The sequence below is a fragment of the Rutidosis leptorrhynchoides genome, chromosome 3 (assembly GCF_046630445.1).
Source record: "Rutidosis leptorrhynchoides isolate AG116_Rl617_1_P2 chromosome 3, CSIRO_AGI_Rlap_v1, whole genome shotgun sequence".
Classification (NCBI taxonomy): Eukaryota; Viridiplantae; Streptophyta; class Magnoliopsida; order Asterales; family Asteraceae; genus Rutidosis; species Rutidosis leptorrhynchoides.
This window is the reverse complement of record NC_092335.1, coordinates 656,113,324-656,127,169: the sequence shown is the minus strand read 5'-3', so window position 1 is coordinate 656,127,169 and position 13,846 is coordinate 656,113,324. Positions and strand designations below refer to the sequence as shown.

General features: G+C 39.4%; 2 protein-coding genes across 2 annotated transcripts; both read right to left on the bottom strand.

Moving 5' to 3' along the window:
* Nucleotides 1–9,321: 9,321 nt before the first annotated feature.
* On the bottom strand, nucleotides 9,322–10,436 carry LOC139902515 (uncharacterized mitochondrial protein AtMg00810-like). The gene is made up of 3 exons (XM_071885129.1): nucleotides 10,306–10,436; nucleotides 9,981–10,198; nucleotides 9,322–9,881 (listed from the first exon to the last, which is right to left on the bottom strand). Exons 1-3 carry the CDS (start codon nucleotides 10,434–10,436, stop codon nucleotides 9,322–9,324), a joined length of 909 nt encoding a protein of 302 aa, XP_071741230.1.
* A 2,436-nt stretch (nucleotides 10,437–12,872) lies between these two features.
* Nucleotides 12,873–13,268, bottom strand: LOC139902514 (uncharacterized). The gene has a single exon (XM_071885128.1). The coding sequence runs from the start codon at nucleotides 13,266–13,268 to the stop codon at nucleotides 12,873–12,875; it is 396 nt and encodes a 131-aa protein (XP_071741229.1).
* Between the last annotated feature and the right edge of the window lie 578 nt (nucleotides 13,269–13,846).

The window sequence follows — 13,846 nt, the reverse complement described above, 5'->3', positions numbered from 1 at the left end:
TGACTGGATGCAAAGAGCATCTTGTAGGGTTTGTTGAAGAAAAAGGTCCCTCTGTAAGATATGGGGATAATTCAGTTGCAAAGACGATTGGTTATGGTACTGTTATAGCTGGAAGTGTTTCATTTAAGAAAGTTGCTTTAGTTGAAGGGTTGAAGCATAATCTGCTAAGTGTAAGCCAAATTGCCGATGAAGATTGTGAAATCAGAATAAGAAGGAAAGCTGGTATTATTTATGATCCCAAAGGAAGGCCAACACTTGTAGCCTGGGGATTTCAAAATGTGTATATGCTGGATCTAGATTCTGTTGATGCTGAAATTGAAACATGTTTGTACTCTCAGACTGTCCCTGAACTTAATTGGCTTTGGCACAAAAGGCTTTCTCATCTCAATTTCAAAAACATTAATGAGCTTTTCAAAAAGAAGCTTGTAAGAGGTCTGCCTCAACAACCTTTTAAGAAAGATAAGCCTTGTTCTGCTTGTATTATGGGTAAACAGACCAAAACAAAATTTCCCTCAAAAACCCTGGCTACTATCAGTGATCCACTTCACATGCTTCACATGGATCTATTTGGTCCAATGAACACTAGTAGTTTGGGTGGGAAAAGATATACTTTAGTGATTGTTGATGAGTATTCTAGATTTACATGGGTTATTTTCTTAGCTGCAAAAAGTGATGCTCCTGAAGAAATCATCAATTTGATCAAGAGAGCAGGTTCAAAAAGGTGTTCTTGTTAAACAATTGAGAAGTGATCATGGTACTGAGTTCAAGAATGTTACATTAATTGATTTTTGTGAAGAATCTGGAATTGGTCAAAATTTCTATGCTGTTAGAACTCCTCAAAAAAATGGAGTTGCTGAAAGAAGAAATAGAACCCTTATTGAAGCAGCCAGAACCATGTTATGTCAATCAAATGTTGCTCTAAGGTTCTGGGCAGAGGCAGTCAACGCAGCATGTTATACTCAAAATAGGTCCTTGATTGTGAAGAAACATGGCAAAACTCCCTATGAGTTATACCATAAAAAGGTGCTTACTATTCATTACTTCCATGTATTTGGGTGTAAGTGCTATATTTTAAATCAAAGAGATCAGCTTGATAAGATGAGGCCAAAATCTGATGAAGGTGTATTTATGGGATATTCTGCTGTTTCTAAAGCTTATAGAGTTTATAATCAGAGGAGAATGAAGATTGAAGAATCCATTAATGTTTCCTTTGATGAAAGTTCTATAGAAATGGATCAGACATCTAGCACTGAGCAATCTGCACTTAGTGAATTGTCAAATTTAATTTCTGGGAACAGTGTTCAGACTCTGGATTCAGAGTCTGAGTCAGATGAACCTAACTTGTCTGGGTTAAGAAATGAATCTGCAGATAATATTCACACAGAAGAAGTTCCACAAGAAGATGAGCCTGTTGTTATTCAAGATAGTGATCAGTCATCAAATACCACTGTGGATCCTGTTGTTCCTACTAGAAAATCATCTAGAAATATAGTCTCTCCAAAGCATCTTGTGGATTATATTGTGGATCCTACTGGTTTGCCTAAACCTAGTTCTTCTTCTCAGACACCTGTGTCTAACTTTGCTATAGTAAATTACTGCTTCTTTTCTTGTTTTCTTTCACTAATTGAGCCCAAAGAAGTATATGAAGCATTGGCTGACAATGATTGGGTTGAGGCTATGACTGAAGAATTGACAGAATTTGAAAGGAATGATGTTTGGGAATTGGTTCCAAAGCCTGATGATAAAACTGCAATAGGCACAAAATGGATTTTTAGAAACAAGGTTGATAAAGATGGTATTGTAATCATAAATAAAGCAAGGTTGGTTGCTCAAGGGTATAGACAAGAAGAAGGAATAGACTATGATGACACTTTTGCTCCTGTTGCTAGAATTGAAGCTATTAGACTATTTCTGGCATATGCTGCTCACAAAGATTTCAAGGTTTTTCAAATGGATGTGAAGAGTGCTTTCCTGAATGGTAAATTGCAAGAAGAGGTGTATGTGAAACAACCTCCTGATTTTGTAAGTAAGAAATTTCCTAAGCATGTTTACAGATTGAAGAAAGCATTGTATGGTCTGAAGCAAGCTCCCAGAGCCTGGTATGATACCTTGTCAACATTTCTTCTAGAAAAGAATTTTTCCAGATGAGCCATTGACAAAACTTTGTTTATCAAAAAGGACAAAGGTGATGTGTTACTTGTTCAAATTTATGTTGATGACATTATTTTTGGTCTACTAATCCACACTTAAGAAAATGGTTTTCTGACATTATGTCTGAAGAGTATAGAATGAGTAATTTATGTACTTTAAACTATTTTCTTGGGTTGCAAATAAAACAGAGTTCTGAAGGCATTTTTATTAACCAAAGTAACTACATTTCTGACATGTTAACTAAATTTGGTTTTAAAAATTGTTCTACTTTAAGAACTCCAATGAGTGTTTCTGAAAAGCTTGATAAAGATGAATATGGGAAACTCACTTGTCAATCAACCTATAGAGGTATGATTGGATCTTTGCTATACTTAACTGCTAGTAGACCTGATATAATGTTTGCTACATGTCTTTGTGCATGTTACCAATCAGATCCTAGGGAGTCATTATAAAGCTGTGAAAAGAATTTTTAGGTACTTAAAAGGTACCCCTAACCTGGGTCTTTGGTACTCTAAAGACTCAGGGTTCGATCTAATTGGTTACACAGATGCAGACTATGCAGGTTGCAAATTAGATAGAAAAAGCACTTCTGGTGGATGTCAATTGCTAGGTGGAAAATTGGTCAGCTGGTCTAGTAAAAAGCAGAATTCTGTGGCCACTTCCACAGCAGAAGCTGAATATGTTGCTGCAGGAAGTTGTTGTGCTCAGTTACTTTGGATGCAACATAAACTTTTGGATTTTGGGTTAACATTGACCAAAACTCCAATAATGTGTGACAATGAAAGTGCAATTGCTATTACTGAGAATCCAGTGTTTCACTCCAGAACCAAGCATATTGAAATCAGACATCATTTTATAAGGAATTGTGTTGAGAAGGGCAAAGTGTTTTTACAGTATATTGGTACTAAAGATCAATTGGCAGATATTTTCACTAAAGCACTTCCTGAAGAAAGGCATTTTTATCTTCTTGGGCAACTTGGAATGTTAAATCCATCAACTGAAATGTTGTCCAATGATGATACTCTCTAAACTGTTGTTGTAAAAAAAAAAAAAAAAATTAGAGTCTGAATTACGTCACATTCAGAGTCTGGATGACACCATGTTATTTAGAGTCTGGAGAGGTTTACTCTGTTTGTGTATTTTTACTGTAAACTTGTTTCCTTCTTTGGTCAATAAAGGTTTTCTTTATTCGGGTTTATAAAGTAAAAAGTTAAATTTTGAAGGGGGTTAATAGTAACTTTTTGAAATTTTTGTGTCAGAGGTATTTATATTTCCCCTAATTTTCTTTCTTCAAAATCTTCTTCAAATTAATCTTCAAACATAAACCCTAATCCCTCTCATTCGATCATCATCTTCTTCAAAACCTCTCTCGGTTTTCATTATTCACTCGTGTTCTTGCAAGTTTTTGATTGAAGCTAATGGCAAATACGAAGTTCATTCCTTTTGTTCTTGTTCTAACCGATAACATGATTAGGGCAAAGGAAATCAGAGGAGAGAAGGATGTGCAGGTTTCGGTTAACAATAGGGTTGCTTGTGCTACTATTACTGCGAATTTTGCCAATGAAGGGTATGAGGATTTGGTATTGTTCATGCGAAATCATCATTTAAAGGAGGCTTTCTTCAAGACAACTATCATGTTTCCAGAGATGTTAGGCGAATTTTGGTATACCTGTGTTGGAAACAGAGAAGATAGATCTATCACTGGCACTTATCGAGATGGTAACAATTCTTTAACTATTATAGAAAATCATTTAAGAATTGCTTTGAATCTTCCTGTACAGGATAACTTTGTTAGAACTATATCAAGGTCTGCTGTGAGATCTTGTTTTCCTATGGTTGGTCAGCCTATAACTAATTCTTCTGTTAAGATTAGTATGTTCTCTCCTAGGTGGATGTTTTTGTTATCGAATGTCATTAGAAGTTTGAGCTTCAAATGTGGTAGTCTGACAGAGGTTAATGATTATGAGGCACATCTGTTTCATGCAATAGTCACAGGAAGGAATATTGATTTTGCACGTTTAATCTTCAATGAGCTCTTGGTTCTCACTGAAAAAACTCCAAGAGATCATAATGTGCCTTTTATCAGGTGTTTAAGTTTAATGTTTGAGCAAGCTATGACACCTGCTTTGTATGATGGGCTTAAAGTGTTTCGTGTGTATGAGTATACTTTTATTCCAGAATGTAGTGTTCGAATGTTTCACAGCCACATTGATGATCAAGAGGTAGCTCTTACTCATGCTATATTGCATTGGGTCAATCTTGGCCGTGCAGACCAACCTACAGATTCTAAGCAATCAGGGTCTGCAGGGGCATCTTCTTTAGAATCTGCGCAATCAGGGTCTGCAGGAGATAACAACAATGGTCAACCATCTTTAGGATCTGAGCAATCAGATTCTACCCCCACACAAACTCCACCCCATGTTTTTTCACAAACAGAGCAGGCTGAAGACATGGGTGAGGAAATCCCACCTCACTCTAACCCATCTTCACCCACTGCTGCTGAACAAATTATCCACTCAACCCACCTTATGAACCCACCAGTTCATACTGAGAATACCACCATATCTAAAACCTTAGATTCTACAGCACATGTGGATTCACCTCAAAGATTCACTAGGAAGAGTGCTGCTCGTATTGCTCCACCACCTCTGCTAGAGGTTGGTGAGAGGAGTGCTTTATCCCTACCTGAACCTGGTAGGTTAGTTAGCTTGGATACCCATATTACAGTTACTGAGAAAACCCACTCAGTTGACTTACATGAAGAAGTCCCAATCCTGGACTCAAATAACCAAATCCAACAACCTACTGCAATGACCAAGCCAACTGCTACCCCAGACTCAAGTCTGCCACTACTCACTCCAAATATTCCATCCTTACACATACTTGCACAGGCTGCCAATATCACACTCATGTCACAGGGTGAGATACAGGCCTCACAATCTTCTATGTCCAAGGATCAGCTTTCTTTACAACAGAAAGGCTGTGAGGACATACCAACCCTACCCTTATCTTCTGGCACTACTTCTCAGACTGAGGCATCAGTCACCATGGTTGGCCTACATCAGGCTTTGACCAAGTTGACTAAGGAGTTTGATGACAAGCTCTCTGGTGTGCAGTCTAAGATTAATAATCTTAACTTTAATAATAATTTTGTTTCAAAAGATGAGCTGTTGGAGGTAAGGAGGTTGGTTGAGGATATGCAGGGGTTATCTAGTGCAGGTGGTTCAGGGTCTGTTGCAGAAATTAATCACAGGTTGGCTGAGCTGGAGAAAAGGATGGTTGGTGTTGATGAACTAAGACAATGCTTTACTGGGTTTGCTTCTGATATTTGTTCCCTAAAAAATTAACAAACTGAAATTTGGAAGGTCATATCTTCTCTGCCTTTAGATGATGTCAAAAAGGGAGAGAAAAGAAAGAGGTCAGATGATGCAGGTTTTGCAGGTGTTGAGGGGGAGCAATCAAAGAGAGCTCAAATTGAGGGGGAGCATCAGGTTGAGGGGGAGAATATAACTGTTGGAGGTGTTGGTGATATTCAGGGGAGTTCTAGTGCTGTTGTGGCTGCTGCTATGCAAAGGACAGAGGGTGATCTAAGGGCTCAGATGAACAAAAGATTTAGATTCAGAAGATATGAAGGTGATGTTGTCAAGGTTGAGGTTGATAAATCTGAATTTGAAGGTGTAACTCTACTGCTAACAATGACACACTTACCAGATAGGAGATTAAGAGTTAAAATAAATCAAATTGTTTGTTTGGGTTTTTGTGAGTGGAAAGGCATAGCTGTGTGTATTAAGGAGTATGCAGGAGATCAAGTTGTTGTGAAAAAAGTGTTGAAGAGAGTTTATATGCTGGTACATTTGGTGTTTGAAGAAGGGTTTATAAGTTTTAAGGATTATGAGGTATTTTGTGGAATGTTTGATTTAAAGATGAAAGAAAGAAGAGCTAAGGGACATGTTGAAAGGTATGCTGTCCCTGAACATTTAGAGTTTGTTGATGAGAAGTATGTTGAGTATTTAGATGGTTTGATGTTTAAAACAACTGGAAATCAAAGGATGTTGATTAGGGTTGATCAGTTTGAAGGGGCTGGTATTGAGATGTTGATCAGTTTATTATCCAGGTGTGAGACAGAGCAAACTTTTCCTTTTAGGGTTCAATTGTTGAATCACTTGTATAGCAAGCTATTTATGTTGAAGAAAATTCCTCACATGAAGAACAAGTGTAAGCTTATCGAAAAGGAGTATGCTAAGGTGGCTAATTAGGTGTGCAGGTTGTTTTGACATCATCAGATAGGGGGAGATTGTTGGGAAAATGAAAATCTGATGAGTCAAAAGCATGCTAGAATCTGGAGAATTAGAGTCTGAAGTTGCAGACTCTGATGTTTACTGAAGTCAACGGTTTGAAATTTCTTGATGCCTAAGCTAAAGAATATTCTGGAGATATGTTTAAAGTTTAAGAAGATTTGTTTTGATTCGGTTTTATCTCCAGAAGATTAACTTCAGAGTTATTTGCATATTAGTTTAGTTTTTGAGTTTATCTTTACCTTATTTATAGTTAAGTTATTTTGGAAACCAAATCTTTAGATTTGGTGTTTATCTGTATAAATAGAGGTCGATGGTTTGCTTTGAACTTGTATCTTTTGCACGATCAACATTATCAATTATATATTTTTATCGTGTTCTCTCAATTCTTGCACTAATAATTCTTATTTATTGTTTAATTGAGAGTCTGGTGTTCATAGTTCAATTACTGTGAATTAGTAGAGTTTTCTCCCTTAGATCTCAATTTAATTTCGGATTCATTTAAATATTCTTCACAAAACTAAATGTTACGATATTGAGCAACAGTTTTACCAATGGTTAACCAAACATTAATTTTTTAAAAAGGGTATTCATAGGGATCATCAAACTTAATTTTGTTTTAGTAACAATAAAATTTTCAACACTATAAATGAATATGTTTGTATAAAAAAAATGAGAGAGATTCTTTTTTAAATTAATAAACTTAAATATAATAACGTAATGGGAAAAATAAAGAGATTAAAAAATAAACGAAATTGCGCGGATGGCCTGTTATCTTTGTATCAAAAAACATGGATAACATTTAACTAATTTTTTGACGTAGTTGACCCCTCATCTATCTAAATTTAGCACTGATGGCCTCATTTATACACGCTGTTAGCTTTATCACGTTAAGTTTCCTCACGTGGGGGTAATTTAGTCCACTACACTTGGAAACTAGTCACGTATGTGGCATGTGAGTCTTAAGTCTCTATCAAACGTTCCCTTATTCCATTTGAGTCTTCCATTCCCAATATGTGAACCCTAATTTTCAATTAGAGGCTTAATCATCTCAATCAAATTCCAATAAAAATGGTTTTGTGTTGGTGTTGTCGAAGTGCACTCCTGCGTATGTCATGGACAACTCGAAACCCAGGGCATCGATTTTATGCTTGTCCAAATAAGGCATGACATTTAATTCTAAGTTTTTATATTTTTTTGGTTTAAGGATTGCACATGAACACATTATGTATTATTGATTTATGTATCTACATATCACACTTTGTTAATACCACACAAAAGAACACTGAATGAATTGGACACATGGACGCTCCCCTTGTCAAAATCCCAATTAATTCAATCTTGAGTGTTATTAAAAATTGAAAATGAATCTCTTGCTTCATTGTGAACTCGGTGGTGTCGACATATAGCTATGCCCAAGTGGTTAATGTTTTCATTTTATTATACTTAAAATCATGTGTATGTACTAATTTAGTGTTGTTATTTAAAGAATGTTTTTATTTTATTAAATTTTTTTACTTATTTGTTTTAATTTTTTAAAAAAATTCAAAATTTGTTATCATACACGGGCTTGACGCCAAAAAAACTTGACATTTCCTGCTAAACAATGTCACCATCTTGCATCTGTCACGTCATAGTCAATAAGTCAAAAAATGCACTCTTTAACTTCGCGTCAGCGCCACCAAAGATCGCTATTAAAAATGGTCTTACTCCATGGAACATCGAGTTCAGGTTTTAAAAATCACTTGGTGCTATTAGAGGTGAAAATCTCTATCCCTTTAACTAAAAATGGGTCAATTTCAAATATACTTGATATCTCAGTTACCTTTTGTCTTCGTTACCAATTAAAACATCTATTGACGATCCAATCAAGTACTTATAAAAGAATATGTTGCTAAACTAAACTATTTCAAACAAGTATTAAATACTACGAGTAATATTCACCCAATCACTCATACTACAATACGTAAATTGGGTGACAACATATTACAAAACAAACTAATGTTATAAGACGTAAAGTGTTGGGTTAGATTGGTGAAGGTCAAACAAGAAGAGTCCGGAGCAATCTAGCCGGACCCACCACGAGAACGATAATCGTAGTCGTGGTGGAACACCACTAAGACCACCAGTTTAACCCAATAGCCATACGACAGTTGAAAAAAACATAAAAGTAAGAAAGCTCACCACAAACGAAACAAGACCTCAACGAAAGGTTAGAGGAGATCTAGCAAATGTAATCCGTTCCACCACGAGAACGGCGGTGGAAAGGATTAAAGTAGAATGAAAAAACTATCTTCCATCGCAGAGAAGTAATCGAGAGAAATCTGTTATGAGGCAAATGTGTCGTTGTTTTATTATGATCCTGAATGATTACAATACATGATATATATATAAGCCATCTAACAATACCCTAATGGGCTATGCATAACTAGAGGCCCTTATACACATGGGCTTACAATGAAACATATGAGCTAAACATAAACATAGTAATAATAATATCGGCTAACAGCCCCCCGCAGTTGGAACGGGAGTGGGACGGACGCTCAAACTGGATCGAAACTCATCAAACAAGACAGTAGGAAGCCCTTTGGTGAAGACGTCAGCATACTGATAGCGGGAAGGAACATGAAGGACCCGCACATGTCCCTTTGTCACAAGATCAATGTATATCAATCTCAATGTGTTTCGTACGCTGATGTTGAACCGGGTTCCCTGACATGTAGAGGGCACGGACGTTATCGCAGTACACTATAGTGGCCGAAAATAACGGACAATGAAGTTCGCGGAGAAGGTTGCGTAGCCAACATGTCTCCGCGAAGGCGTTAGCAACCCCGCGATATTCAGCCTCAGCACTGGAGCGAGAAGGTGTCAGTTGTCACTTAGAGGACCATGAGAGAAGATTACCACCCAAAAAAACACAGTAACCCGACGTAGACCGACGTGTGCTGGGGCAGCCAGCCCAATCAGCATCCGAGTAGGCAGTCAACTCTGTAGTGGTAGACGCATAAAGCTGCAGACCATGATCCAAAGTACCCTGTATATAACGTAAGATCCGCTTAAGAGCGGAGAAGTGCTGCTCATGAGGATCATGCATGAAAAGACAAACCTGCTGTACTGCAAAAGAAATATCCGGTCGGGTAAATGTGAGATACTGGAGAGCCCCGGCAAGACTCCGATATAAAGTCGGGTCAGCAACCGAAGGGCCCAAAGTACCCAGTTTCGAACTAGTCTCAACAGGTGTACGACTCGGATGACAATCGGTCATATCAGCACGCTCAAGAATCTCAGTCGCATACTTCTGCTGAGATAAGAACATCCCCGAAGAATTACGAGTAACAGAAATACCCAAAAAATAATTAAGTGGACACAGATCAGTCATAGAAAACTCGCGATGTAAAGAGGCAATGACCTGCTGCAGAAAGGCATCAGACGATGCTGTCAAAACAATATCATCAACATAAAGTAGCAAGTAGGCAGTATCAGTCCCCTGTCTATATATAAACAAGGAAGTGTCGCATCGACTCTGCTAAAAACCAACACTCTGAGCATAACTAGCAAATCGCTGGTACCAAGCACGGGGTGCCTGCTTCAATCCATAAAGGGATTTCTGCAGGAGACAAACATGGTCGGGTCGTGAAGAGTCACGAAAACCTCGAGGCTGATGCATGTATACGGTCTCAGTAAGATGACCGTGAAGAAAAGCGTTCTTGACATCGAGCTGATGAACTGGCCAATGTCGAGAAATAGCTAAGCTGAGAACAGTCCGGATGGTAGCGGGCTTAACAACCGGGCTAAAAGTCTCATCGCTAAAAGTCGCATCGGCTGACTGCGACCGTTGGCTACAAGTCAAGCCTTATACCTGCTGAGAGTCCCGTCCGCATTAAACTTGTGCTTAAAGAGCCACATGGAGCGAACTATGTTCATGTCCGATGGGCGGGGCACAAGTGTCCAAGTACTATTTTTAATTAAAGCATTATACTCTTCAGTCATAACGTGTTGCCAATTAAGGTCACGGAAGGCTTGCGGGTAGGATGTGGGGAGAGGCGATATAGTGGATACATGTAGGTTGAGGCGTTAGACAGGTTTAGTGGTGCCAACGTGATGTCGGGTGACCATAGGGTGAGTAGATGTGGTGTTGGGTGGGGGAGGTTGAGGATTAAGCGGTGGGGGCGGAGGTGATGGTGGTATAGGTGGGGTAGGTGGTGTAGGTGGTGTAGGTGATGTAGGTGGTGTAGGTTGGTCGTCAACCGTAGTGGGTAATGGAGAGGAATAGTGGTCGACAAAGGCGCAGGATAAGGCATTAGGAGGAGGGTTGAGGAAGTCGTATGTGGTGGTGCTAGGAGGAGGGGTGGTAGAGGTCGTGTCGGAACCGTATGGGAAGATGTTCTCGTGAAAGGTGACATGGCGTGAGAGGATGATTTTGTTGGTTGCGAGGTCGAGACAACGATAACCCCGATGGTTTGAAGGGTAACCGAGAAAGATACACGGAGTGGATCGGGGGTCAAGTTTGTTGGTGGTGTTAAGGTGTGGATAACAAAGGCAACCGAAAACGCGTAAGGTGAAGTATGTAGGAGGTTGATTATACAGGCGTGTGTGTGGGATTTCATAAACGATGGCGGATGATGGTAAAAGGTTAAGTAGGTAAGCGGACATATGAAGTCTATAAAGTTGATGGTAGTTTCGCTTGAAAAAGGCGAGTACGAATGAGGTTATTGATTGTTCGAATCATTCTTTCGGATTTTCCGTTTTGTTGGGACGTTTGGGTGTATGAAAGGCGTAGTTGAATACCGCTAGTTTTAAATATATTATGTAATGCGGTATTGTCGAATTCCCCCCTTGATCACATTGAAAACCTTTTATTTCGGTATTAAATTGTGTCTTAACAAAGGTGCAAAATTGTACAAAAACATTAAGTACATCGGATTTGTTGCGTAGTGGAAAAACCCATAAATAATGCGAAAAATGATCTAAGAACAAAACATAATACTTAAAACCACTTAAACTTAAAACAGGAGATGTCCACAAATCGGAATGTATAATATCAAAAGGTGAAGTAATAGTTGAAATAGAACTATGAAATGGAAGTCTCACGTGTTTGCCAAGTTGGCATGCATGACAAAACTCGGGAGACTTCGTTTTATTACACACTATGAAATTTCTAGAAATAAGACGACGAAAAGCTTCAACACTAGGGTGTCCGAGGCGTTGATGCCAAGTGGTGGAGGTAGTTAATAATGCTTGTTGTTGAGGTGATGACTGGTGGGTGAACGGGTAGAGGTCTTCGTTGCTGTCACATCAGAGGAGCAGGCGATTGGTCATGTAATCCTTCACAGAAAAACCAAATTCATCAAAACAAACAGATACTTTATTATCACGGGTAAAGCGGTGTACAGAGATAAGGTTCTTAACAATATTGGGGGTAACGAGGACATTAGATAGGTATAACGGGCGGTGTATATTTGGCAACACGCTATGGCCGGTGTTGGTGATGGGAATTGAATTACCGTCCCCAACGGCGACCGAGGAGTACATGCAATAATTAAAAATAGTATTCAAACAATTAATGCTAGAAGATAAGTGAGGGGAAGCACCTGTGTCCATATGCCAACCGGCATTGCTAAAATCCTGAAGTGTTGCAGTGTTGAAGGATTGTGGAAGAGCAGTAGCTTGATCAGATGGAGTAGTGGACTGGTACGGCCCAAGGTGGACTTGCGGCCCAGCAGGTGAAGTAGATGGGGCGGCCAAATATTGGGCCGGATAGTAAACAGGACCAGGCGAAGGAGATAATAATTGTCCAGTATGCGGCTGTGGACTCATCACAGGCCCGACCCAATGTGCTTGTGGGCTGAGGGCTGGGAATCCGAGTGGGCTGGCATGATGGGCCAAGGGCGTCCGAGGCCTGAAATTAAATGGGACCGTGGGCTGGTAGTTCGTGGGCCTGTATGTGTCTTGAGTTAATAAGCGTTGTTGGGCCGCAATAATTTCAAGCAATTGAGCCTGAGTAGGTGTTGAAGAACGTGGCTGCTGTTGTGATGATTGTGGAGCCGAAGACGCCCTGTTGGGCTGATGCAAGTACCTGCATGATGCACCGAAACGACAATTACCACGATTGAAGTTGCGGCAAACATGAGTGCTTGTGGCAGTGCGTGAGGTGGGAGGCGTTTGAGTGACTAAGACCGTGGGTGTGGAAGGTGTTCCGGCCAGTTCACTTGGCTTAGTTTTGCGAGCCAATTCCATTTATTCAAGTGTGATCATGGATTGCACTGTTTCATAGCTCGGGAAAGGATTGCTATGAAAGATGATGTGTTTGGCGTGAGGGAACCGGTCATTAAGGCCATGAATGGCATACGTGACGAGATCTTTGTCGGTGATGGTGGTCCCGAGGTTAGCGAGCATGGCGGATATGGCGTCTATCTTACGAAAATATTACTCGGGCTTGAGATCACCGATGTTGAGAGCACGAAGATAGGCTGTGAGTTCCACAACCTTAGATCTTTTATTTTCTTGAAAGATTTTTTTCAAGAATTCCCATGCTGCGAAAGCGGTTTTTGGTTGCGAGTTTAGGAAGCGTTCTAGAAGTGGTTTGGAGATCGCAAGGTAGATCCACCCAAGAACGGCCGCATCGGCTTTCTTAACATCATCATCATCATTGCTAGTGGTGGCGGCTTCAAGGAATTGTGAGACATCATATGTAGTGCAATGATTCGCGAAAAGAGTACTCCAATGTGTGTAATTAAGTTTGGCAAGGTCAAGCTTGATTGGGATGAGATTCGTGACCGATGTAACGGTGTAAACTTTGTCGTATTTAGTGGATGGTGCCATGAAGGAGGAAGCAGAAAGGGGTCAAGATGTTGATGAAGCTGCTGCTTCGGTAGAGATTTGTGTTTGTTTTTTTTTTTGGACGAATCGTAGGAGGCAAGGTAGGGTTTTGAGGATCGGTTTTTGGTGTTTGTAAATTAAGCTCGTGATACCATGTTATGAGGCAAATGTGTCGTTGTTTTATTATGATCCTGAATGATTACAATACATGATATATATAAGCCATCTAACAATACCCTAATGGGCTATGCATAACTAGAGGCCCTTATACACATGGGCTTACAATGAAACATATGAGCTAAACATAAACATAGTAATAATAATATCGGCTAACAATATCCAGTGAGTGAACGGAAGAAAGAAGGAGAAAAGGATAAACCTTAGGTCCACCGGAGAGCCTGCAGGTGGATGGAGGAATGAGATTGACGACGTTGCTCTACAAAACGGCAAAACTGAAGGGGAAAAAAATTAAGGTTAAAATGGTGATACCGCCATTTTCATACATATATTTTGGGCGTTATCTTGTTCCATTTGCTGGTATTTTGAAGACTTTGATTAAGATATCGAGTTATTTGAGTTCA